The following is a 27,289-nucleotide window of genomic DNA, read 5'->3' as shown; positions in this document are numbered from 1 at the left end:
TGGAGACAGAGACTGTGTCTGAATTCAAGAAGTGTGGGATAGGCAGGTGAGATCTCTTAGAGCAGGAGTATCAAAGTCCCTCCTCGAGGGCCATAATCCAGTCGGATTTTCAGGATTTCCCCAATGAACATGCATGAGATCTATTTGCATGCACTGCTTTCATTGTATGATTGTAGCCCTCAAGGAAGGACTTTGACATCCCTGTATTAGAGAGAGAAAGATATAATGGTTATTGTGGATTGGAAGACTAGATGAGCCATTTGGTCTTTATCTGCCATTATGTTATTCTATCTCTTCTCCAACCCCTATGGTAAGATGATAAGGAAATTCCTGCGGTATCACTGAGCATCTTCTGAATAATTTTACGATTGCAAGCATCTGTCTTTTCATCTGTTAAAATATTTCCCAGGATGTAGTCAAATTTAGCTTGCTGGCTCTACTTACTAGAACATATTCAGAATATCTCATTGCATTGGTTGTCTGGAAAAGTGGTGAACTCAGTGGATTGATATGTGACTGTAAACATATAGTAGATTATGTTATGCTGGATAATTTAGGATACTCTAAATGACTGACAGTAGGATGTCACCTGGGGAGGAGAGCTGAGGGATAAAAGTATCTGTAATAGAGAACATGAGGTTTTTGGTTGCACAAATTCTGTCATTAACTGTAGGGAGAAGGTTTCCCCCCCACCCCCCCAGACTGTGAGTGCAAGAAAAGTCAGAATTTAGTGAGACTATAACTGAGGGAGTTGGGAATGCCAGTCTGTCTTTTCCTGCTTTCTAAAATCACTCCATCCTTCCACTTCTTTCTTTCTTGAGAGCTCAGAATGGGTTATAAGGTAATAATCATAATAATTGAACAAAAATGAGATAGAGAAAACTAGTTGAGTACGGGTTACAGTGATTTTCCTATAATATATTTGTTTAGCCTAAATTATCATTCTCAGAGATTTTTCAACATACTAGGGCAGGGGTAGGCAATTCTGGTCCTCGAGAGTCGGAGCTAGGTCAGGTTTTCAGGATATCCACAATAAATATGCATGAGATAGATTTGCATCTCAAGGAGGCAGTGCATACAAATCCATCTCATACATATTCATTGTGGATATCCTGAAAACCTGACCTGGCTCCGGCTCTCACGGACCGGAATTGCTTATCCCTGTACTAGGGGAATGCATTTGTTTTGGTATTGCAGACTGCATGGTCACTTAAACTAAAGGAAAGAGCTTGGAGGGTTGGGTGCTCTGATAGTTTGTTTAACAATATTGATGTAAAGAGGGTGCTAGAGTCTAGATCAGTGGTTCCCAAACCCTGTCCATTATATGCAAATTTCTCTCATGCATATTCATTAGGGATATCTTGAAAACCCGACTGGCTGGGGGTCCCCCAGGACAGGGTTTGGGAACCACTGGTCTAGATACTATGGATACTAGACCAGTGGTTCCCAACCCTGTCCTGGAGGACCATCAGGCCAATCGGGTTTTCAGGCTAGCCCTAATGAATATGCATGAGAGAGATTTGCATATAATGGAAGTGAGAGGCATGCAGATCTGCTCCATGCATATTTATTAGGGCTATCCTGAAAACCCAATTGGTCTGGTGGTCCTCCAGGACAGGATTGGGAACCACTGTAAACTAGACTAAGGAAATTAAGTGAATAGGTAAGTTTGTATAGCTTTCATAATGCTCAAAAGCCCTTCCACAGGTCTGATATGTAAAGGCAGTTGATTCCAGTACTTTGAAAAGACATGGGAGTAGGATCGGCATCGGGCACTTTCTAGTCAGAGGCCATGACCAGGGGCTAATTGAAGACATGTTTCCCTTTCTACCATCCTCTTTCTTAACCCCCTTCTTTCTCCTCCTTTCCTTATTGCTCTCTCCTCTTTCCCCTCCCCCTTATGTTTATTTATATTGATAGACCACTTTTCGATATATCATCAAAGCGGTTTACATAGTACTAAACAAAAGGAAAGTAAAAAAATACAAAAGAATAATAAATTACAAAGCAAAATTCTATCTTTCTTAACTCTTCAACTCGGATACATCTTCTGCTGCTTTGTATATGAGCTTCCATTAACACTTCCTTTTTTATTGGAATTATTAATGTTTACATCATAAAGATATAAAGAAAATGGTTAATGTAAGAACATATGAATAGCCTTACTGGATCAGACCAATGCTCCATCTAGTCCAGTATCCCGTCTTCGTGGAAGCGAATCCAAGTCACAACTGCCTGACATTATAAGGACTAAAAATCATAAAGCCTTGATTCTCTAAATGATACTGTTGTCAGAGGGCATCGATCACACAACAATCATGCGACAGTGACATTTAGAGAATTGAGCCTCTGGCAAAGGTGGGCGCCAGGGTTTTCAAGGCCTATAGTTCAGGTGCTTGGTGATGTCAATGGCACCTAAATAGGCACTTTACAGTGTCTAACTTTTCTCAAGGAGTTCTCCCCTCCCTATAGTGATTCCCTTCTATCCTTCTTTCTTTTTTATTTTCTTATCCTGATATAATTATGTACTCCCTACCCCACTTTCCCCTTGTTTCATATCAGATTTTATTTCATCTATGCAAACCCCTCCTTTTTAAATATAACTGTTTTTAGATATTTTATATATATCTATAATAATAAAATGTTAGTCGCGCATGCGCACTCTAAAGTCGTGTTCTCTGATCCGTCGCGGACATGAGTGCGCATGTGCACTTATCACGTATCGGGCTTACCTCCGCTGCAGCCAGCTGAGGTCTATGATGCAGCTCAGCCTCTTCAGACACCGCCGCTCCTCCTCTTCGGGCAGCAGGCTCCTCTCATGCACCCAGCGCCGCCGCTCGGAGGCCGCCGGGACAGAGCTGCGGCGCCGATCGCCTCCACCAGTCGGGCAGCCAGCTGCCGATCTCCAGCGGGCAGGGTATTGGAGGAGAGGGATTGCAGCCGCTCAGCGCCCCCACCGAGGAGCCCAGCAACTTTCTGCCCGGGCTCTTTAACTGACCCCGCCGCCCGGTAACGATTCCAGCAGCATGTGCAAGTCTTCATATGCTGCTTTGGGCCCTTCTACTGCCCTGATTTGCTCTGCCGCATCTCTGATGATGTCATCAGAGACGCGGCAGAGCAAATAAGGGCAGTAGAAGGACCCGAAGCAGCATGTGGAGACTGCTGCACACGCTGCTGGAATCACCAGCTTTGTAGTTGGGCCCGCGGGAAGGGAAAGTGGGGTAGAGGAAACACTAATGCTGCTGCACAGGGAACTGGTGTGGGGAAGGGAAATGGAGGGGGAGGGAATGCTGCTTTGGACAGACAGACATAGGGAGGAAGGGAGACAGAAAGAAAAGAAGAAAGACACAGGGGCAGGGAGAAACACAGAAAGACAGACAGACAAAGGGGGCCAGAGACAGAGACAGAAAGAAAGACAGCGGGATTCGCGTCAGGAGGGGGTGCAGGATGTGGCAGAGGGAACTTTTCCAATGGGTGCAACTGGGCGGCTGTCGGGAACTTCTGATCAGGGGCAGAGCAAGGTAAGTGTATCATAGGGATAAGAAGGAGGAGGGGGAGAAAAAGGAAGGGATGCCTACTGCTGGACAGGGGGAGAAGGAAAGAGGTGCTGATGGACAGGAGGGGTGACGAAAAAGGAATCAGAGGCCTAATGTTGGACAGGGGGAGAAGGAAAGAGGTGCTGCTGGAAAGGGGGAGGTAAAACAAAGGGAGAAGGGCTGCTGCTGCATAAGGAGAGCAGTGAAGGGGTAGTGGTGGACACAGGGGAGGTAAAAGGCAGGGAGAATGGACATGGAGAGCAGGCAAGGGGTGGTGATGGGCAGCCAAGGAAAAAGAAAGAAAGAAAGTGGCTAAGGAGAGAGAGAGAAAGAAATAAAGACAGACACACACACATATATTCTAGCACCCGTTAATGTAACGGGCTATAAGACTAGTATATATATATATATATATATATATATATATATATATATAAATTGTGTTGTAAACTGTTTAGATATATTGGATAGACGATATAATAAGTAAATAATAAACTTGAAACATGAAGCATCTTTGGAGGTACAATTCTGGTGCTGATGTTTTAGGCATGGCCTTTAAATTGATTTTAAGTCTGCTTTTAAATTACATTTTGGACTTAACTTATGAACCTTTAGGGTGCCTACTGGCACTTAAGTTAAGGCACTGTTTAAAAAATAGCAAAATGTATACTGCATAGAGTCTATATTCTGAAGAAGTTTGAGGCTAAAGTAAAATAGAGCAACCAATTTAAGTTTATAAAGAATTCTGTATTTCAACAACATCCTTAGTTGATAAGAAAGCTTCCAAATGAGTTGGATCTGAAAGAAAAATATGATTTGTGTTCCTAGGCACTTACAGGAAAACTTCAAGAAAAAAGTTCACTCCACCCCCCCCCCCCAGAGTCAGGACTTTTGCCTTAAGTTTTAGGAAGGTTCTAGGCCTTAACTGAGTAGGCCTAGAAATATCAGGAAACATCTGAACAATTTGTCCATAGATAGGTACTTCTTTCTTCTTAAAGTAAGCTTTTTAAATTGAATTTTAAAAATATTTACACACCTAATGTGTTTTATCTCCTTTTCTTGAACTTATGTCTTCTCTCCTGTCTATTTTATTTCTGATGCATTTATTCATTTGTGATTCTTGTTTAATTATGGAGGCACTTCACATTTGTTAATGATATTGTTATACTGTGTTCCTTGTTGGAGCACCCATATTGTTGGCTTTGTATTTCATCTTTTATAAAATCAATAAAACTATTTGAACTAAAAAAATATATATATATTTACAGATCATATTAAATACAGAAAAAAATAACCTCCCAAAACATAAAATAATCAAATGAAGTAAATCCAAAAGCTTTTTAGCTTACATCATGAGGAGAAAACTGCCTAGAATCAAAAGAAATCTATCAAGATAATAAAACAGATCCCAAGAACTATACAGATATACGGGATCTCCATTATACATAAGTACTAAATGTGATTGGACTAATACTTCCTATATCTTTAAATATCAAGTTTGAAGGAAATATTCTAAATAAATGGGGGTCTAAGAATACATAGTTCCTCCCTTGTATTCTAAACAAACATTTGCGTGGGAATCTTAAAAAGAAAGTAAGCTTTAAGAATTAACATTTTCTGATCAATAGAAGATAAAGATTACAACAACGTAGCCCACCTATCTTAAAAGATCTAAACTGCGCAGGAAGTTCAAATTTTCATAATATCCATCTTGATAAATCAATCTTACCTCTCTAGCAATGTAATATAAATAATTTATAACCAACAAATCATAAAAGAGTTGTAGAATATACATTTCACATAACTGTGGACATCATTTCTGATAAGCAAGAGGACACTTGGGGCTCCTTTTACATAGGTGAATTAGGGCCTTAATGCACGGAATAGTGCATGCTATATTGCAACGTGCGCTAGCCGCTACTGTCTCCTCTTGAGCAGGTGGTAGTTTTTTGGGTAGCACGTGCTATACCGTGCGCTAAAAATGCTAGCGCACCTTTGTAAAAGGAGCCCTTGATTTTAAAATATCTCTAATCCCTCTTTGCACCTTGTTCAAAAAAATTTGCATGTCACCACTGTAAATTTGTATCCATTTTAAATATTGCCTCATAAATATCTTTAATGGAAGCATCTTGTTTAGCGGCAGCCATAGTATCAGAAAATAAAGTATGAGTAAAAGTAACAGAAGTTATTTACACTGTTCCCTCTAAGCTGAGCAGGAGTCCTCCACCCACAGTCTCACCAATAGAGGGTGCTGTTTTACTGTCACATTTTTCAATTGTGAGGGACAGGCAAGTTCTGCAGGACTCCAGGGAACATACCTGTCCTTAGCGACTGAAAATATTCCACCCCCTAGTGGTAGCAATGCAGCTGGAGGACACCTGCTCAGCTTAGAGGGAACACTGAAATTTAGAAACACTTTCCTTCCTCCTTTTTGCTTACTGTTAGAGCAGAACATAGTCACATGCTCCACACTCCTCAATCGCTCTGAAGGGTTGGTCATGCCCCTTTGGGCATGACCAAGCCGATGTTCCCACAACCACATACTGTGGTAAGGGCTGCTCCTTAAGTAGATGAAAAGGGCCTCGATCAATAATACTAGGGCCCCCAAGCACCCACTTCAGTGCCTTCATGAGTCACTCTCAGCTTCTCCTCCACTAACACTTCCAAGTGTTCTGTCCAAGTATAGCCTCATCTTTATTGGGGGGACAGGGAACCTCTACCAGTATTCCTGCCATTGCTGTCTCCCCTTGATACCATATCTTCAATCAGTCTGCTCTGGCCCCTGCATGCTCTTGAGTGGTGAGTTTATTTAATGACTCTGATGTCTGTGGATAGGCACAGAAACAGAATTGTCAGAGTCTAGTAATTAAGGCTGTGCGCATGTGGGCAGAATGTGCATTTACCTGCTGTGGACCTAAAGCATGGCACATACCTGCTGAAGAACAGGAAAAAAAACTATGGGGAAAGAGGAAAGAAATGAGCTTGCTTTGTGCTAAAACTGGGGTGGGCACGTTTCCATCTTGTTAGCAAACAAATATGTACCTTCCAAAGTATTTAGATCAATGCTGTCTTTTTAAAATGTTTATTTTATTTTTATTTTTCCTCTAACTCTACTTTTCACTTCACTATTACCCTCCAGGTACTTTAGTTAGATTGTGAGCCTTCGGGACAGTAAGGGAATTTTCCAAGTACCTTTCTTATTTCTAATCTTAATGTATATTTTCTGTAAACCGCTTAGAACCTAACGGATGTAGCGGTATATAAGAAATAAATTACATTACATTACATGTAAGAATCCTAATCATCACCCCATTTCACTCACATCTACTACCAATGTCTTTTTTTCTATATTTTTTTTTAGTTTAATGCTAATTCATATTCTGTGTCATTTATTATCCTTAAAGTCCTTCAGGATTGTACTATTATAACTTCCTGGCCTTTGTATCTGCGGTGGAGGAGATTAACAACAACTCGGAGCTCCTACCAAATCTCACACTGGGATTCCACATTTATATCCCAAACAGCAATTTATTCTTAACATATACTGCTGCCATGAATATATTTTCAGGAATGGACACCGGGATCCCAAACTACATCAGCATAACATCTGGACCACTGGCTGCTCTTATTGAAGGTCTTTCTGCTGAGCAATCAAGTGAGTTGTCCAGCCTTTCCAGGATATACCACTACCCACAGGTCAGGGGATACTTTCATTTTACTTCACACCCTCACCATCCTACATCAGCTCTCTTTGTCTCTCCCCAATATCTTTCAGTATTGTTTCATCTCTCCTTGCCATACCATCTCCATTTTGTATTGACTGCATTTGTCCCTCCCTCCCCTTCCAGCATTGTTCCATCTTTCTGTCACTTCCCCACTACTACCAGTAGCATCCTACATTCACCCGTGGAACAACTGCTATTTCCTGGAACAGAATTCTTAGTCTGCATGTGTCAGAAAAGTTGTATGGATGTTTATTTTATTCTCATTTTGGCTTGGGTTCAGCAATATTCAATTTTGTTTCTAGAAGTGTAAGTTGAACTATCTGATACTTTGGTTTATTTTATTCATGACTTGCTATTAGATTTTGTTACCAAACTGCTGCTGTGTGCATCCCAGCTACAGGAAGCTTGGACAGTGGCATAGTAAGGGGGAAGGGGGTGGTCTGCACCTTATTCAGTGTTGCTGAGGGTTTGACACCCCTTCTACTCTGTCCCCTGCTCCTCTCTTTCCATGCATGCACAACTTTTGCCTTCCCCTGTACCTTTTTTTACTTCTCCAACATGAAGTTACTGCCCACGTCGACATCGGTGCTCACTGAGATGTCACTTCTGGGACCTGCCCCTATGAAGTGACATCAAAGGGTAAGCCGACACTGACATGGACCTGCTGTTCATTCTGTAGAAGTTAAAAAGGTATGGGGAATAGGAACGGGGACACATGCATGGCAGGGGGTAGGGAAGAGGGTTGGAGAAGGGTGCTACTGTGCCAGGCACACCTCACCCTTTCTAGGACCCTGAGCTCTGCTGTATCTTCCTGTTTTTGGCATACATATAACAATGTCCCTGTGCTTGTCTTCTGTTTTCTGATGCTCCTGCTGCCCCTACCGCCATGCTAACCTTCAGAAGAGTGGTACATTTGACCAAAACATGAGTGATCAGGATGGAGAAGAGGAAAATGGAGACAAACAGGGCAATGCAGGGTGGTAACAGTTGGAAGAAGGTGGAGAGATGTTGAATGGTTATGGTGGGTGAGAAAGACAGAAGAGTGATTTCTTCAAATGTGTCTTTCTTATTGGCCATCTCCGTTCTCTGATATCCTATTAAAAATTATAGTAACTGCATGAAATATGTTACAAACTATCCACAGTTTGCAATGTTTGTGCTGCAGTACAATTATCCAATAATAGACTGCTTCTAGAAAAATTGGATATGAGAATAAGAAAACTCCTTCATATCCACCAGGCAATTTTATAACATGATAATATATCCCAAGAGCTGAAAGAGATACAGGTAATATAATAAATAAATCAGTGTTTCTCAACATGTGGTACTCCTACCCTTAGGGGTACATAGACTGCTTGTTGGAGGTATGCGGCCTAGCTGCTGCTGCAGAGGAAATTCCCACCCATTTGTAGAAGCTGCCGGGGATCTCACTTTCCTGCCCACTCCCAGCCACTGATGGGGATCCCTTCATCCCTGACCGCCCACCCTTTCTTCCCCCGAAGCTGTCCCAGTTCTTGTTCTAGCTGCACTCGATCCTTCAGTCTTCAACAGCACTCCTTGCAGGGATGGTGCAGACAGTGATTTCCATGATGCACATATGTAGCTGACCTGGAAACCTCTCTGACATCAGAGTTGACATCAGAGGGAAGGCTTCTGGGTCAGCCATGTGGAGCAGGTGAAAAACTGTCAGCGCCATCCCTGCAAGGAGTGCCGCTGAAGACAGATGGAGTGAGTGTGGATCAAACAAGAACTGAGTCAGCTTCAGAGGGGATGGGTGGGCAGGCAGGGAGGGAGGAAGAAGGGGGTGGGCAGGAAGTCAGGATCCCCTATGGCAATGGTGGTTTCTATGGACAGGCGGCTACTTATGTGCAGCTACTTACATGCAGGGAGGGGGGTCACAAACTTGACACAGAGTGAAGGGAGGGAGAATGAACATGGGACACAGGGAAAGAGGAAGGGGGCACTAACTTGGGACATAGGAGGGAGGGAATAGAAAGTGAGAATTGTTGAGTATGAGTGTGTGAGGGAGAGGGAAAGATGATGGCACATGAGAAAAGGATGAAAGAGGAAAAAAGGTCACATAGAGAGGAAAGAAATACATTGGGAGAGAAGGATGAAAGGGAGTAATGTTGGATATGGTGGTGGAGAGGGAACAGAGGGACAGATTGAAGGGGATTGTAAGGGGGAGGAATGTTGGACAATGATGGAGAAAAACATGTGGCATTGTGCTGGAGAGTGGTGATAAAATGTGCATGGGGCTGGTGGGCAGTAGTGAAAAATGCTGCACATGATCTGGGGCATGAGAGTGGGAAAAATGTTAGATGTGACAGTAGAGGAGGTAGGAGAAATGCCTGGATCTCTCAAGACAGATGAACAGTGAGAGAGAGAGGGATACTTGTTGCCAATAGGGGTGGAGGAGCGAGAAAAAAAGTTGGACTCATGGAGAGAGAAAGATATTGGTTGGGGAAAGGAATAAGGTCAAGAGAAGAGGAAGCATGCAGAAAGCAGAGAGAAAGATGTTGGACTGGTGGAAAGGAGGAAGAAATGTTTGTTGTGGCAGTAGAGAGAGTGGGAGAGGTGCACTCTGGATCTCTCTCTTTTTCCCCACTCCCTTTGCAGCAAGGGAGGGAATGAGAGAAGGACAGTGAGAGAGAGAAGGAGACATGTTGACAATTGGGGTGGAAGATATAGGAATAAAAGTTGGACTCATGGAGGGACAGAGAGGGATATTGGTTGGGGAATGGAAAGAGGTCTGGAGGAGAGGAAGTATCTAGGAAGCAGAAAGAAAGAAATATTGGATGCACAGCCAGAACAAAGTGCAAACAGAGATTCGTGAAATTACCAGACAGCAAAGGTAGGAAAACAATTTTATTTTCAATTTATTGATTGAAATGTGTCAGTTTTGAGAATTTATATCTATTGCCTATATTTTGCACTATATTTGTCTATTTTTCTGTAGTTGTTACTGAGGTGCCTTTGGATATTTTAAAGTCATCTGCCTTGACCTCTTTGAAAAAAAACCTGAAAATTAACATTTTCTCCATGTACAGTGCTTTATGTTTTTTTTTTTTTTTAAATTTTGTGATTGTCATTATGTATTAAGATTATTTTCTATGTACAGTGTATGAAACATGGATGGAATAAATTTTATCACAATTAGTACTATTATTATGGGATGGGGTCAGGGGCAGAGCTTGGATGGGTCTGGGGCAGAGCTTGGATGGGGATACTTGGTTGATATTTATTAGACTTAGGAGGTATTTGGCTTTAAGAAGTTGAGAAACACTGAAATAGACTATATCAACTCAAAATTTAAAGAGAAATTATACATTTTGTGCCATGACAAACAGACCAGCTTTATTTCCATACCCAAGAACCTTAGAACATCAGTTCTATAAACTAGACACTAACCTGTACATATCCATTGTATGCATAAATCATTAGATTATTAGCACTGAGATGAATATATCTGTGTACTGACCCATGTATATACTAGAATAGTGCCTAAGTATTATTCTGTAAAACCTGCATAATTGAAATAATGCATATTTGCAAGGGAGACACATAGAGGAGAAGCATAGGTGGGACATAGTGGGGCTCTCAATTATTGTAAGTTATACAAGTTCTTGCTCTGGGGCTGGTGTAACTTAATTAACCTAAATGTTATGCAGGTTCAGCCTTAATCAGAGGTGAGGACTTACTCTCCTAGGGACCCCCCATGGACATAGGGAGGTAGAGGGGGCAAGAGACGGAATTATCTCCACCCACATGGATTTCTTAGCCAGAACTGCTTTTCTGCTCTGCCTTTCACCTGCATAGTTCAGCATATCTTCCTCTTACCCAGTCCCCAATCTATCTTCACTCTGCCCCCTTTGATGCAACTTTCAGTTTCCTCAGTTTGTTATTGAGAAAGATATAGGGGAAACCACTGCTTGCCCTGTATTGGTAACATGGAATGTTGCTACTCCTTGGGTTGTGGCCAGGTACTAGAGACCTAGATTGGCTACCATGAGAATGGGCTACTGGGCTTGATGGAACATTGGTTTGACCCAGTAAGGCTATTCTTATGTTCTTATCGCATTAGCAGCAGGGAAGGCAGATAAAAATCAAATGGCCTATCCATTCTGCTGTCCACAGCATTTAATATATCCTTCTCTCCTTAAGAGATCCCACAAGCCTGTCCCACACTTACTTGAATTCAGACAAACTTCATCTTGTTTATATTTTTTTGTAAGTGTAATCTTCAGAATTGTATACAATATTCTAAATTAGGTCTTCTAGAGTCTTAAGCAGGGGCATCAATATCTCCTTTTTCCTACTTTCTATACATGTCCCTATGCACCCTATCATCCTTCTAGCTGTTGCCTTTTCAACCTGTTTGACCCCTCCTTAAATCATCACATACTATCACACCAAAGTCATGCTCCTACCTTAGGTTTCTGCAGCCCAAATGTATTAAATCTTAGCTGCCAAATTTCAGGACATTCTTCATACTTTCCTGGTCCTTCCTCATGTTATTCACATGGACAAAGTGATGGGGCAGGATGACATATATCCAAGGGCACTGAAGGAACTTAGGGAAGATCTGGAGGATCCACTGGATGACCTTTCAATGCTTCTCTAAAGTCAGGAGTGGTACTGGAGGACTGGAGAAGGGCAGATATAGTTCCTCTCCCAAAAGGTTGAAGGGAGAAATAGGGATCTATAGACCTGTAAGCCTAACTTTTGCATTAAGTAAATTAATGGAAACTCTTTTTAAACAGAGTAGAGTGGCAAATCTGGCTTAGCCATTTTTTTGTAAATGGAGGGCATCCAAGATGGCTGATCTCACCTGATGCCTGGATGGTCTTCTCTCAATGCTTCCTGTTTCATGCCGACCTGGAGCTCCAGGATGGTCATTTCCTATGCCAAAATGACAAGGAAGGAATAACGCTGGCACCTCACAGTGCCCCAAACCTGTGCTAGAGCTTTCTGAGGCTGCATGTGCAGACGATGTCAGAGAGGCTCACTGGAGATGTGGCATCACTGGAGAGTGGAGGCCTGTCAGATCTCCCTGGGCTGGACACTACACGGGGCCCCAACAATAGAGTGCCTTCCCCAGCTGACGAACGCTAGTTCCCTGCAACAGGACCAGGGCACCACTGAAGTTGGTGTCAGTTCCTGACATGAGGGCTCGAGTTAAGTCATCTGTGGTTTCGGATTTTCCCAGACTGGAGGACGTTTTCATTTGTAGAATCTGATTACAATCCGAGAGAGAGTTGGACTCCATTGGAGGTAATCAGGAGGAATCCCAGCTGGGTGAACAGACTATGGGGTTCCTTTTACTAACAATATTAGTGCATGCTAAACGCTAATGCATCCATAGACTATAATGGATGCGTTGATGTTTAGCGCGTGCTGTTTATCATGCGCTAAAATGGCTAGCACGTCTTAGTAAAAGGACATGTATAACTTTACAATTGCCATTTTCCTTGATTAAACCTCCTGAATTAACCCTTGATTCATTAAGGAATTTAGTTGCATATCTGGGGAAATCTTTATGTCCCTAACTTAAGGGCTCCTTTTACGAAGCCGCGTTAGTGGTTTAACGTGCCTAACAGCGTGTGCTAATTTACCGGCCGTGCTAGCCGCTACCGCCTCTTGAGCAGGCGGTAGTTTTTAGGCTAGCGCAGGGGTTAGCACGCACTAAAAAGGTGCGTGCGATAAAACCGCTAACGCGGCTTCATAAAAGGAGCCCTAAATGTCTGGAGGAAAGAACAAAAAAAAAAAAAGCAAGAAGAAATGAAAGTTTAAATAGAATCTTTAAAATCCCAGTTTGACAAACTTGATAAAGATTTAAGTGAGATTCATCAAATGCAAGAAGTTTTTTTTTTTGTTCAATAATCTTGTTTTTACAACATACAACAGTATACTGACCAATTTCAATAAGAAACAATATGGTTATAGGATTCAAGGAAACATGAATTCACTAGAAGCAGGTGTTGCCAGACAAATCTGATAAATTTATTTGATGGGTGATCACAGAATTAAGAACATAAGAACATACGAAGTTGCCTTCGCTGGGTCAGACCAAAGGTCCATCGCGCCCAACAGCCCGCTCCCGTGGTGGCCCATCAGGTCCATGACCTGTTAAGTGATTTCTGTCTGAAACCCTTCATTCCCCTTTTCCCTTCTATCTATTAACCTTCTTAGTCCTATCTCTATCCCTATCTGTATCCCTCAATCCCCGAGTCCTTCAGGAATTTATCCAATCCCTCCTTGAAACCTCATAATGTACTCTGACCTATCACATCCTCTGGAGCACATTCCAGGTGTCCACCACCCTCTGAGTGAAAAAAACTTCCTAGCATTGGTTCTGAACCTGTCCCCTTTCAATTTCTCTGAGTGCCCCCTTGTTCTTGTGGTTCCAATAGGCTGAAGAATCTGTCCCTCTCCACCTTCTCTATGCCTTTCATGATCTAGTATGTCTCTATCATGTCTCCTCTGAGTCTCCGCTTCTCCAGGGAGAAGAGCCCCAGTCTTTTATCCATACCTTTTATCATTGAATTGAACAGAGGGAAAGCAGTAGATATGATGTATTTGGTTTTAGCAAAGGCTATGACAATGTACAACACAGGCATCTAATAAATAAATGGAGTTCCTCAACATAGGTCCCAATGTGATGGACTGGCTCAGAAACTGGTTGAGAGAAAGGCAGCAGAAGGTAGTGGTCAATGGAGATCGCTCTGAGGAAAGGGATGTGACCAGTGGTATACTTCAAGGTATGGTTCTTGGTCCTGTCCTTTTTATCACTTTTGTAAGTGGCATTGCTGAAGAGTTTCAGGGAAGATTTTCAATCTTTGTGGATGGTACCAAAATCTGTAATAAAGTAGACGCACATGATGCTGTGAATAGCGTGAGGAAGCACCTCGTGAAGCTTGAGCAACAATGTGAAATTTGGCAGTTAAGATTCAATGCGGAATAGAAATCTGTAATGTAATGTAATGTAATGTTAAAGAATACAATGTTATGCATTTGGGATACAAAAACCTGAGGGAATGGTACAAGGGTGGACACTACATGAGGGGGATAGCACTATATGGAGAGCAAAAGGGGCAGAGTGACGGAGTTGTAGAGTAGGGACAAATGTATCTCCATCCCCATAGGAATGCAATTTTCCCACCCCCATGCTCCATGAATTTTATCTGTGTCCCTGTCCCAGCCCCTTCCCAGCAAGATCTGCCTCATTTGCTTGTAAGGTTAAGGCAGAGCTTGCAGGATGGATTATTCCAGCCTTACAAAGAAGTAAATAAATGGAGGATCTGTGGGGTTTGAGGGGCTTCATGAAGGTTCTAGGGTGGGAATCTTATTTCAGAATTTCAGCAGCAGGAACAGCAAAAGAGTTCACTTGGGGAAAACAGGGGGGTGGGTATTATCCTTCTGTTTCATTATATCATGTCTTTGATTGACTTTAAGGGAAAGAAATGATGCAATATAAAATAAAAATGAATGAAAAATAAAAATAAATAAAACTCAAATATTTTCTGTCCTCTGCCCCTTTTTACTCTGCCATTTCTCCCTGAATGCTGAATCCAGCTCTTCTGCTACTGCATATCAGGTGGCTCAGTCATCCAAATCCCGTTTCTCCTCCATTCCATAAATATTTCATGTTATGTTAAAAATAGCGATGATTTCAATCTTTTTATTTTCAACAGATCAGTTACATCTCTGGGAATCTTGTCATGAGTGATCCTGTTAAGTTTCCTTATTTCTACCGCACGGTCCCCAGTGAGCTGCACCTCTGTGCTGGGATTGTTAGGTTACTGAAGCATTTTGGCTGGACCTGGGTTGGTATCCTTGCATGCAGTGATGAAAACAGCATGAGGGCTGTGCAGATCCTGAGAGAAGGGATTGAGCAGAGTGGAGGTTGCATTGAATTTATGGAAACATTCAGACACTCCAGTTCACCCATGCTTCAAAATATGAACAATGTTTATACAAACATCATTACATCTTCAGCTAAAGTGATTATTTTGTACTGTAACAGACAGTACACATATTTTATAATGATTACAAATATTGGTGAAATACTTGGTAAGGTCTGGATCATCACAGTTGAAACAGAATTTTTCTTACCTTCAGATTATAGTGATAGGAAAAACATCTTGGTTTTCACTGTGGCAAAGAAGAATATTCCAAGCTTCCACAGATTTGTTCATGAGGTGAATCCTGTTGTGTTTCCAAATGATTCATTCATAGAGATGTGGTGGAAGGAACTATGTAATGACCAGTGTCCCAAGAGCATCCAAAGATCTTGCATCAACAATGAAACATCTGGCTACCTCATACACTGTGACATCATAAACTATGGGGACAGTTATAATGTATACAACGCTGTGTACACCCTGGCATATGCATTGCATGATATGATGACTTCTAGTTCTGGAAATACCACCCTGAGGATAGCAGAAAGTGAGACCAATTTGAACTTTTTACCATGGAAGGTAATATCCTTTGATGGATGAAGTTACTTTCAGAAAGAGGTGCTGGCTTATGATTACACCCTCAGAGTTGTGTACCAGATTGAAAGACACAAATGGAATGAATAGATATGTAAAAATCACAGGGATAGAATGCATTGCATAACTTTCAGAGTGTTTTTATTGGGGTGTTTTATAAACTAATGTTTGCTTTGCTATTCCACTTGGAGTTTAACTCCTGTCCCTGAATGAGTCAAAGTGGAAAAATCACAAGCATATGAATAGTATTACCTTTTGACAAAATTTTGCATTAAACTATCTTATGTTAATACGATAGATCTTCTTCAATTAGACATGCAGATTTTTAAATATCTCATTTCCCCCAACTCATTTCAAGGGAAACCAGCCCTTTTCAAAGTCTGCCTCTGTGCCAGATACCATCCTCTTTCCTCCTGCTTCTGATCAATCTCTGCTGCCCCCACCTCTCTTGCTGCTGTACCTCTGCTCCTTGCCGCCTCTGAATTGGTGACTTCTGTCTGGCAGAAGCTCCATCCACTAACTGCCAATCAATCACCCTGGAGTTGAGCTTCTTCTCTCATCAAACAAAAACAACTGCCAACCAATCCACAGTAAGATAATGGAAGCAGGAAACCAAAGAAGAGAAATACCGCAGAGTAGATGTTTGTGACGCCAGGTTTAATGAGTCACACAGTAGTGTTTCAACTCTATCATCTTCTTCAGGGGTCCTAAGGAAGAAAGTTATATTTAGATGCAATAGTGGATAAATAGAAAATTAACCAGTTCCACAGCTCCCTCCAAAAAGTACAGGACTCAGCCTCCACATACTCTCCAGTCAAGCAGGGGCTTTTAAGGGTGTTTTCCATTATCACACCATTTAAGCCAATTAAAACATTTTAGGTTTTGCACAGAAATTGACTAGGCAAAAGGGGGTAGAGCCAGTGTGCTGATGGAGATGGCCACCTGAGTTGATATCTCTCCCCTCCCAGTTAGTGTTTATTGATCATCGACTGATGGAAATCTAACTGTTCCAATTTCTGACACATTATTTGCTTTTCATTTTTTTTGTGTTCTTGACTTTCAGATGGTAATTGGGGCATCTTGGCGGATGAGCCTGGTAGTAGCTGATGAAAGTGGGGAGGCCCGATTATTTGAGTGCATGGTGCACTGGCACAGGATGCGCCGAGAGATTGACTAATTGAGGGAAATACTGCTTTTCTTCCCTTGTGCTGTGGATCCTTAATGGCATCTGAGATTTTGCCTTTCAGATGATGACACACTGAACCGAATCCCTGTTCATACGGTAACCTACATGAGTCGTGCAGCCTTCCAGGTTTGAGAGGAGAGACATGATATCGGGGCCTATGCAGCTAAGATGGGAGTACTGCCTGATGTATAGCACTGATAATTTGTATTGAGCAGTACTCCAGCGGCAATTGGGCTCTGGTACTGAATTTTTTTGAAAGCTTTTGTGCAGTTCCCTAATTGCTTTTCTTGGATGACATCGCAAAAGAAATCTACTGTAGAGGAATTTAATTTTCAAAAGAGTGACTATAATAAAATGAGGGTAATGGTTAAAAAGAAGCTAAAAGGTTAGGACTTTAAACCAGGCATGGACGATATTTAAAAATACCATCATGGAAGCTCAGGCCAGATGTATTCCATGTATTAAGAAAGGTGGAAAGAAGAAGAAATGAGAGCTGGCATGGCTAAAAGGTGAAGTGAAAGAGGCTATTAGAGCCCAAAAAACACCATTTAAAGAATGGAAAAAGGATTCAAATGAAGAACATATGGAGGTTGGGCCTGGCTAAATTATGATGAGCATTACCAGTGTAGTTTGGCTCAGGACAAATTTGAGGTGAGGTATTATGATGTAGATTTGTGGTTGTCCAACATGACTACGGGACATCCTCAAGTTTTTTTGTGTAACATAGTAACATAGTAACATAGTAGATGACGGCAGATAAAGACCCGAATGTTCCATCCAGTCTGCCCAACCTGATTCAATTTAAAATTTTTTTTTTTTTGGCCCATGGGTCACTGGGGAGGGTTTCCTTGGGAGGTTCTGTATCTCAGTTTGGAGGGAGTCCTGGATGGGGTGGAGTGGGGCAAGGTGGGTCCGTTAATTGGCAGGGTGGTCAGTAAGGATCATTGTTTGGGGCATCTTGCTTCCTGTTCAACTCTGGACATTGTGAATTCCCCGGCTATCACTTCATACACAAGTATAGCCAATGTACTAGCCTTTGGATCAAAGTGTTAATTCCTTTATTTATCCTAATTATTCAGTCTTTACGGAAGAATATGTAAGAGATCTACTTGAACCGGAAATGGTTTTCAAGGGTGATGATGCGGAGGAATTGAAAGAAATCTCGGTGAATCTGGAAGATGTACTGAGCCAAATCAACAAGTTAAAAGGTGATAAATTGCCTAGTCCAGATGGTATACATCCCAGGGTACTAAAAGAACTCAATCATGAAATTGCTGACCTGCTGTTAGTGATCTGTAACCTGTCACTAAAATCATCTGTAGTACCTGAAGTTTGGAGGGTGGTCAATATTATTCAGATTTTTAAAAAGGGCTCCAGGGGAGATGTGGGAAATTACAGACCGGTAAGCCTGACTTCGGGGCTGGGCAAAATGGTAGAAATGATTATAAAATTGTGGAACACATAGACAAACATGATTTAATGAGACAAAGTGAGCATGGGTTCAACCAAGAGAGATCTTGCCTCACAAATTTGCTTGACTTCTTTGAAGGTACATAAGTACATAAGTACATAAGTAGTCGCCTCCGCCGGGGCAGACCAGAGGTCCATCCAGCCCAGCGGTCCGCTCACGCGGCGGCCCATCAGGCATATGGATAAAGGTGAGTCAGTTGATATAGTGTATCTAGATTTTTTAGAAAGCTTTTGATAAAGTTCCTCATGAAAGGTTCCTGAGAAAATTAGAGTCATGGGATAGGTGGCAAAGTTCAGTTGTGGATATGGAATTGGTTATCAGATAGAAAACAGAGGGTAGGGTTAAATGGTCATTTTTCTCAAATGGAGGAGAATAAACAGTGGAGTAGTCTATTTAACTTGTTTATAAATGATCTGGAAATTGGAACGAGTGAGGTGATTAAATTTGCAGATGACACTAAACTGTTCAAAGTTATTAAAACACATGCTGATTGTGAAAAATTGCAGGTGGACCTTAGGAAATTGGAAGAGTGGGTGTCCAAGTGGCAGATGAAATTTAATGTGGACAAATGCAAAATGATGCACATTGGGAAGAATAACCTAAATCACAGTTACCGGTCCACCTTGGGGGTTAGCGCCCAAGAAAAGGATCTTGGTATCATTGTAGATAATACAATAAAACCTTCCAACCAATGTGTGGCGGTGGTCAATAAAGCAAACAGGATGCTGGGAATTATTCAAAAAGGGATGGTTAATAAAACTAAAAATGTCATAATGCCACTGTATCGCTCAATGGTTCAACCTCATTTGGAGTATTGCATTAAATTCTGGTCTTTTTATCTCAAGAAAGATGTAGTGCCGCTAGAAAAGGTTCAAAGAATAGCGACCAAGATGGAAAAGGGTATGGAACTCCTCTCATATGAGGAAAAAATAAAATGGTTAGGGATCTTCAGCTTGGAAAAGAGATGGCTGAGGGGAGATATGATTGAAGTCTATAAAATTCTGAATGGAGTAGAATGGGTAAAAGTGGATCAATTTTTTGCCCCATCAGAAATTACAAAGACTAGGGGACACTCGATGAAGTTACATGGAAATACAGTCTAACCTCGGTTTGCGAGTAACCCGGTTTGCGAGTGTTTTGCAAGACGAGCAAAACATTCTCGCAAAATGTGTCTCGCAAACCGAGTGTTGACTCGATTTGCGAGCACCCCCCAATAACCGGCATCGCTCCCCCACCGCTCACAAAGGGCCACCTTCTGCTCAAATCGGCATCCCCCCGCGAGAACAGGAGCCCCCCGCCCGACCAACTTTAACTCACCCCCCCTTTGGCACCGGCACGCAGCCCACAAGTGCCGGTGCCGCTTGTAGATCTTCTTCCCAGTCTCTGCCGGCTTTGAGCATGCATCTGCGCATGCTCAAGCCCTTCTAATTCTCCCTCTCGCTGAGACTGGCGAGAGGGAGAATTAGAAGGGCTTGAGCATGCGCAGATGCATGGTCAAAGCCGGCAGAGACTGGGAAGAAGATCTATAAGTGGCACCGGCACTTGTGGGCTGCGTGCCGGTGCCAAAGGGGGGGTGAGTTAAAGTTGGTCGGGCGGGGGGTTCCTGTTCTCGTGGGGGTGCCAATTTAAGCGGGGGGGGGGCCCTTTGCGAGCGGGGGGGAGCGGTTCTCATGCCGGTGCCAGACGGGGGGGGTGAGTTAAAGTTGGTCGGGCGGGGGGTGCCAGATCACGCGGGGGGGGGACTTTGCGAACAGGGGGGGAGTAGCGCCCTGGCCTCGGGGGGGGGGGAACATATCAAAGTGAGTTTCCATTATTTCCTATGGGGAAACTCGCTTTGATAAACGAGCATTTTGGATTACGAGCATGCTCCTGGAACGGGTTATGCTCGTAATCCAAGGTACCACTGTACTTTTAAGACCAATAGGAGGAAATATTTTTTCACTCAGAGAATAGTTAAACTCTGGAACACATTGCCAGAGGAAATGGTAAGAGCAGATAGCATAGTTAGTTTTAATAAAGGTTTGGATAAGTTTCTGGAGAAAAAATCCATAGTCTGTTATTGAGAAAGACTTGGGGGAAGCCACTGCTTGACCTGCATTGGGTTTTGACCAGGTACTAGTGACCTGGATTGGCCACCATGAGAACAGGCTACTGTGCTTGATGGGAGCATTGGTCTGAGCCAGTAAGGCTATTCTTATGTTCAATATGTTTCTTTTGATTCTGCTAATGACATGCTGTGTTCCCTTAGGTGAGAAGCCTTGATGGCCAAGGTTGATATTGAGTCTGCTTTCAATTTGCTTCTCATTCATTCTAAGTTTTTTTATTTGTTGGGTTTTCATTTTGAGGAGAAATTTTATTTTGATATATGTATGCCTTTGGGCTGCTTCGTGTCCTGTGACTATTTTGAGGCATTTGCCACATTTTTGCATTGTGTGGTACAAAAGTGTACTGGGTATGATTCCAGGGTCCATTACTGGGACAATTTTTATTTACAGGTGCTGCCTTGTCTGGTCAGTATGAACACCTAGTGGGTGTCTTTCAGAGTGTCATATAGGAATTGGGCATTTGTTGGATGCAGAGAAGTCTGAGGGCTCATGCTCTTTGGATTCTGGGGTATTGACCTGGATTCTGGTCAGATGGAATCCCAGTTACCCAGGGATAGGGTACTAGCATTGCAGGTCAAGCTTGCATGAATGCTTCAGAAGAGTAGTTAACCTTGTATGTTTTACTGGGTCACTTTAATTTTGCTTCTAGGATGATTGTGATGGGAATGTTTTTTTTTCCTGTCTGGCTCTGTTAACTAAGGGATCAGGAAGAAGTATCCTCATATTTGGTTAAAGGAGGATCTTCATTTGTGGCAGACTTTTTAAAATCAAATTTTAATGGGACTTGTGTGTGGCAGAAGCCAGCAGTGTCTGCCTCAGACTTGCTGTTGTTTACTGATGTAGCTGGCAATCATGGTTTTGGTATCTTTTTGTCAGGGAGCATGGTGTGCTCAGCTCTGGCCTGAGTGATGGTGGGCTAAGGGTTGTGCCAACGTAGCATTCCTTGAGCTATTTCCATTTTGGGTGGCTCTGATATTGTGGGGTGGGCAGCTACAGAATAGGAGAGTTATTTTGTATTCTGATAATGTTGTAGTGGTGGAGGCTATTACTAAGCAATCTGCCCATTGCCCTCTGTTGGAGCTTTTGCATTTGATAGTTTTGTCCTGCCTTTAGTTTAATTTATTGTTGGGGGTGATATGTGCCTGGGGTTTGTAATGACCTTTCTAATGCTCTTTCTCATTTTCAGTGGGTATGTTTTTGAGCATTGGCTTCACAAGTGGACCAGGCCCCAACAGCTCTGCCAGAGGATTTTTGAAAGCATGTCCAGTCATCTTTGAAAAATTGTTGAGGAATTCTTTGGCTACGGGTACTTGGCAGGGGTATACTATGGGTTGATACCAATTTCAGACATTTCTGCAGGGGTTTGGGACAGGACCAGCATGTGCAGTGGATAAGTTGTGTGTGCTACATTTTATTTTATTTTCTCATATGCAGAGTTGATCAGTTGGGGTGGTGCATCAAGCCTTGGCTGCAGTCTCGTTTGTTTTTAAGTTGGGTGGTTGGAGTGACCCGACAGCTTCCTTTTTGATCCTGAAGCTGATGTTGGGTTATGTGTGGGTTGAGGTTGCTTCGTAGTCACGTTTGGTACATCTACCCATTTCACCTGGGCTTTTGGAGCAATTATTGGTTGTGTTGAAGCATGTTTGTTTTTCTTCTTTTGAAGTGTGTCTGTTTCAAGTTGCTTTTGTGGTGGATTTCTTTGGAGCATTGTGGGTGAGTGAATTAGTGGCACCTGCTAAGACATCATTGGAAGGAACAGGTTTATTATTGTCTGATGTTTTTGGGGGGCTCTAGAGATTTGTATTTATGTATTTGTGCTCCAAAACTTAACAGCTTGGAAAGGGGCTGTGACTCCACTTGCGTATGACTCTGACTTTGTCTTGCTGTCTAGTTTCCCTGGTTCATTCTTATATGCAATGGCACCCTTCTGGTTGGTACATGAGGATGGGGTCCCCTTACCCATTTCTAATGTGCAGCTATGCTGAAGAAAGTGATTAGTGGGGTAGGTTTTGATCCTTCTTTATTTGGTACTCATTCTTTTAGGATTGGGGCTGCTTCTTTTGCTGCAGATAGGGGTGGGTCTCCTGAATTAATCTACCACATAGGGTGCTGGAAGTCTAATGCATATTTGAGTTATATTTGTGATGTTTGATTAATTTTGTTTTATTTAGTTTCAGGGAATTTTGCACTGCCTGTTGACTGCTGCATATGACTTTGTGGGCATTCCTATATATATTGGGACAAGAAGCATGCAGCAGAGTCCCGATGGAGGTCCAACTTGGACCTGTCAGCTTTGGGATTTGAGATTTGATGGCTGTGACTTCATGGGATGCTGTGGGAGCAATTGATGCCAGTGTTATTCGATGCTCAACACTACTCGTATCCTGAATTTTATTGCATTTGGGTGGGAATGATTTGTGTACTGTAAAATGGATTGATCTGATTTGCCACATGCAGAAGGATTTATGATTCTTGCTGTATGCCTATCACTCATTTGGTGTGGTCTAGAATTATTCCTAGACTGGTTTGGCAGGGGTGCAGAGTAGTAAGGGTGTGGAACGTTTGCATAAGAGAGTGAATGTAGAGGTCATTGTGAGTTCTTTGGGTGGTTTGGTTTTGCATCATGAGTTGCTTAAGGTGGATTGTCCTGGGCTTTATCATCTGGACAGTGTCCATTTATTGGATATTGGTTTGGATATCTTTTTGAGTTATATTCAGGATCTATTAGAATCTCTTTATGGGAAGTCTACTGGCCGCAGCAAAAGCATAACAAGTAAAAAAAATTGGGAGAGGAGAGCAGTGACAAGCTTACACTATCACTGCTGTGGCGGAAATTGGTTTCTTCCAGGCGGTCAATACTATGTTTTGTGGATTTATACAGTGATTGATGGAGGGCAGCTACTTGTGTGTGATACCATCACAGATATTGGTGATGCCAGATGGCACTACAGGTCTCAAGGGGGAGACCTGTAGTGCCATCTGTAGTGTAAGAGAAAACACAGTATGAATTATGGGGGCTGTCAGCTAGGTCATTACCGATTAGCTGTCATGGGTCTGGGGTTTATGAAAACCACTTTGGGAAAGTTAATTTATTAATTCATGGTAATGTTATTACATTACATTATATTACATTACATTAATGACTTCTATTCCGCTTGTACCTTGCAGTTCTAAGCGGATTACATCAAAAAGATAACTGGTCATTTCCAGGAAGAGGAATACAATTAAAGACGTTGGGCCTAATACATCAAAACGATAGCTGGACGTTTTCAGGAAGAGGAATACAATTAAAGGCGTTAGGTCTAAATCAAGTTTTAAAGGGAGGATACTAAGAGGGGGAGAGAGGGTAAAAGAGAGGGGGTTAGGAAATTAGGATGAATTTCTTGAATAGTATGGTTTTGATTTCTTTTCGAAAAGCTTTGAGGTCAGTTGAAGCTGTCAGTAGGTTGGTGATGGAGGGGTCCAATTTAGCTGCATGTGTTGCAAGTAAGTTGTCGTACATCTTTTTGCGTTTAGTTCCTTTTAAAGGGGGGTAGGAGAAATAGGACTGGGTTCTCCTCTGTCTGGAAGAGAGGTTCCTATTTAGGCGGTTGTTTAGGTGGGAGGGTGCCGTTCCGTTTAATGTTTTGAATAATATGCAATATAATTTGAATTGGATGCGGGCTTGTATTGGAAGCCAGTGTGAATCTAGGAAGGCGTTGGTGATGTGGTCAAATTTTCCAAGGGAATAGATCAGTATAAGGGCAGTGTTCTGGACGGTCTGTAGTTGTTTTATTAGGTATGTGGGACATGGAAGGTAGAGGATATTGCAATAGTCCATTAGACTTAGGACTAGGGATTGAACTATTTATTTATATATATTTATTTATTTATATATTGTTTGTTAAATAAAGCTGCAGCCAGAATTTATTTATCCACACAAGAAATTGATTGAGTTTTTATTTTAGAAGGCTGCTATTTGTTATGAGCATCGAAAGCAGTGTGAATGCCAATGTTAATTTTTTAAATAAAAATGTTTTGCTTTCCCAATAGCTTCATCGGTATCTGAAGAACCTTCACTTTAAGAATGTTCTGGATGAAGAAATCTTTTTTAATGAGAATGGTGATCTTGCCATTGGATATGATGTTATAAATATGATTAAACTGCCCGATGGGACAAGGAGTATTGAAATTGTTGGAAGTTATAAACCTTATGCTCCACCAGGGAAAGACTTTACCATCAATGAGAAAGCAAGTGTGTGGAAAGACTTGTTCAGTCAGGTGAGATATAAGATAGAAACCAAAGAACCATGTACATATCTTGCACATTATTATAAAACAAGTAAGAATACCTAAGATGATCCTCTGTTCTTCTAAGCTGAGCAGGAGTCCACCAACTGTACTGCTCCCAGCAAGAGAGGTGGTGATTCAAGACCATCAGGCAGACATGTGAGTGAAGATGCATTGATGATGTGCTCACTGTTTTGTAGACACCACAGGGGCATTGAGGATCATCCCTGAAGCCCCAGTGCCATTCTTTGAATTCTTACTGACTACTGAAATTGGTGTAACCATGACCACAAATGACTTTGAAAGTTGCCAACTTACTAGATTTTGCTCAATCCCAGAATTTTGTGTGCTTGTAGTCAACTATCTCTTTTATCACAGACTCCCTAAAACCAAGTGTGGGGCTAGAGAAGATAAACCCCAATTGGATTTCTTAAAAGCAAGTATTTTCAAGGAGGTTGTAAATATAAAGGTGAAGTGGAAGCTCTGGGATTTTTGGAATCTGAGCTTGCAAAAACAATGAGTATTTGGTGGTGTAATATTACTTATCATAGATAGGAAATGTGTATCATTGGTTCACAGAGTAACACTAATGATCTCTATAGTAGAATTTAGCAGGGTGTATTCCAAATGTACATATACAGATTGGGCTCACTACTATAGTAGAGAGGGCCAGAGTGCATATTCTCAAGGTCTTAATCGATCCATCTCAGCTTACTGCTGCCACTTTTGAGATCAGGGAAAGAAGGCCACTTTGGTTCTCAAATGTATCAACTGAAAAGATAAAAGGAAAAAGGTTAGCCTTCATACATTATAAGACCTCACAGAAAGAGGAAGACCGGCAAAAATATGTGGAAATGCTACAATGAGCTAGAAAAGGGAAGATGTAAATGGAACTAACAAGAAAAAACTTGACCACATCACTCCTTTGCTAAAAAGTGCACACTGGTTGCCAATCCATCATCGCATTACTTATAAAATTGCCTTAATCTCCTTTAAAACAATGGACTCCAAGGAACCTTCTTTTATTCATAAGTTCCTTATGCCTCAGGATCCTCCAAAACTCTACGATCTGCCTCTCGGCACCTTCTTTATCTCCCATCCTTAAAAATTATCAGTACACGCAGGGCAACTTCATTCGCTACAATAGCTCCTACAATATGGAATTCGGTACCAATATATTTAAGGCCTGAGAAAAATATATATATATATTTTTTTATAAATCTTTATTGATTTTCCACATCAACAACAGTGCCAATTAGATGTACATATAATGAATCAAGAAAAAGCACATTCATCTTTCAGAAAACATGAACAATCACTTTTGCCCCTCCCCTGTCCCCCTCTAATGACTAAACAGGAAGATCTATATATTCTTTCATTAACCTTTCCCAATCTAGCTTCTGTAAAAATCCTAAATAACCCCAGCCCCCTCTCCCCCACCCCTTGGATGTAAAGGTTATAACCAGAAATATATTAATAACTCATTCAATTATCTAATATAATAAAACCTTAAGCCGCGCATGCGCACTCTTACCTGCATGCTCCCATTTTCCATGAGCTGTAGGTCTCTTGCAGGTAGGAGTGCGCATGCGTGCCTAGCTGTGCCAGTGACCTGCCTGCTTTCCACTTCACGCAGTCTGGAAATAATGCCCTACAGCCTGAAGATTTTTTTCAACTCAAAAGACACCACGACGGCTCCTCCCATGAGCCACTCCTGCGTCAGAGAAGGCTTCTGACACAGGCGCGATCGTGAGAGAAGCCACCCGGCACCCTCAGACCCAAAAATAACATCCGACCTAGGAAACTTAAATGTGTCAACAGGACCGCGGAAAGGGGGGGGCGGCAAGGGACTAAGGGAGCCACGGCACTATCCTGTCAGCTCCCAGACACAACCTACTCCTCTTGTGGCCCGGACACCAAACTCCACAGATGCAGTGTGGGCAAACCAGCTCCCTGCGGCCCAGCAGAGGACCCGCGCCAGAGTGTGTCGGCAACCAATGCAAAAGAGTCAGCTCCCCTGGAGCCCAAATCCCACCAGCGCCAGATGGAAATAGATAAGGTAAAAGGGAAATGGGATCTTGAATATGGTTAGGTAAAAGGAAGGGAAAAGGGCTACTGCTGGACAGGGGGACCAGGCAAAGGGTACTACTGGACAGGGGGGGATAAAAGCAATGGAGAAGGGCTACTGCTGTACAGGGGGAGCAGAGAAAGGGTACTACTGGAGGGGGGGAGGTAAAAGCAAGGGAGAAGGGCTACTGCTGGACAGGGGGAGTAGGGAAAGGGTACTACTGGACAGGGGGGAGATAAAAGCAATGGAGAAGGGCTACTGCTGGACAGGGTGAGCAGGGAAAGCGTACTACTGGATAGGTGGAGGTAAAAGCAAGGGAGAAGGGCCACTGCTGGACAGGAGGAGCAGGGAAAGGGTACCACTGGATGGTGGGGGGATAAAAGCAATTGAGAAGAGCTACTGCTGGACAGGGGGAGCAGGGAAAGGGTACT

The 27,289-nt window shown here is 42.3% G+C and overlaps 1 protein-coding gene across 1 annotated transcript in view; it reads left to right on the top strand.

The window, feature by feature from the left end:
* Window positions 1-27,289, top strand: part of LOC117346238 (vomeronasal type-2 receptor 26-like) — a 32,312-nt gene that overhangs the window by 453 nt on the left and 4,570 nt on the right. The window contains exons 2-5 of the mRNA XM_033915643.1: window positions 6,941-7,232; window positions 14,956-15,744; window positions 16,823-16,825; window positions 24,554-24,781. Of these exons, the coding sequence (XP_033771534.1) occupies window positions 6,941-7,232; window positions 14,956-15,744; window positions 16,823-16,825; window positions 24,554-24,781 (1,312 nt within the window). The remainder of the gene's footprint in view (window positions 1-6,940; window positions 7,233-14,955; window positions 15,745-16,822; window positions 16,826-24,553; window positions 24,782-27,289) is intronic.

This window comes from Geotrypetes seraphini, chromosome 12, assembly GCF_902459505.1.
Source record: "Geotrypetes seraphini chromosome 12, aGeoSer1.1, whole genome shotgun sequence".
Lineage (NCBI taxonomy): Eukaryota > Metazoa > Chordata > Amphibia > Gymnophiona > Dermophiidae > Geotrypetes > Geotrypetes seraphini.
Note: the sequence above shows the minus strand (reverse complement) of the source record. Positions and strands in the feature narration are given on the sequence as shown.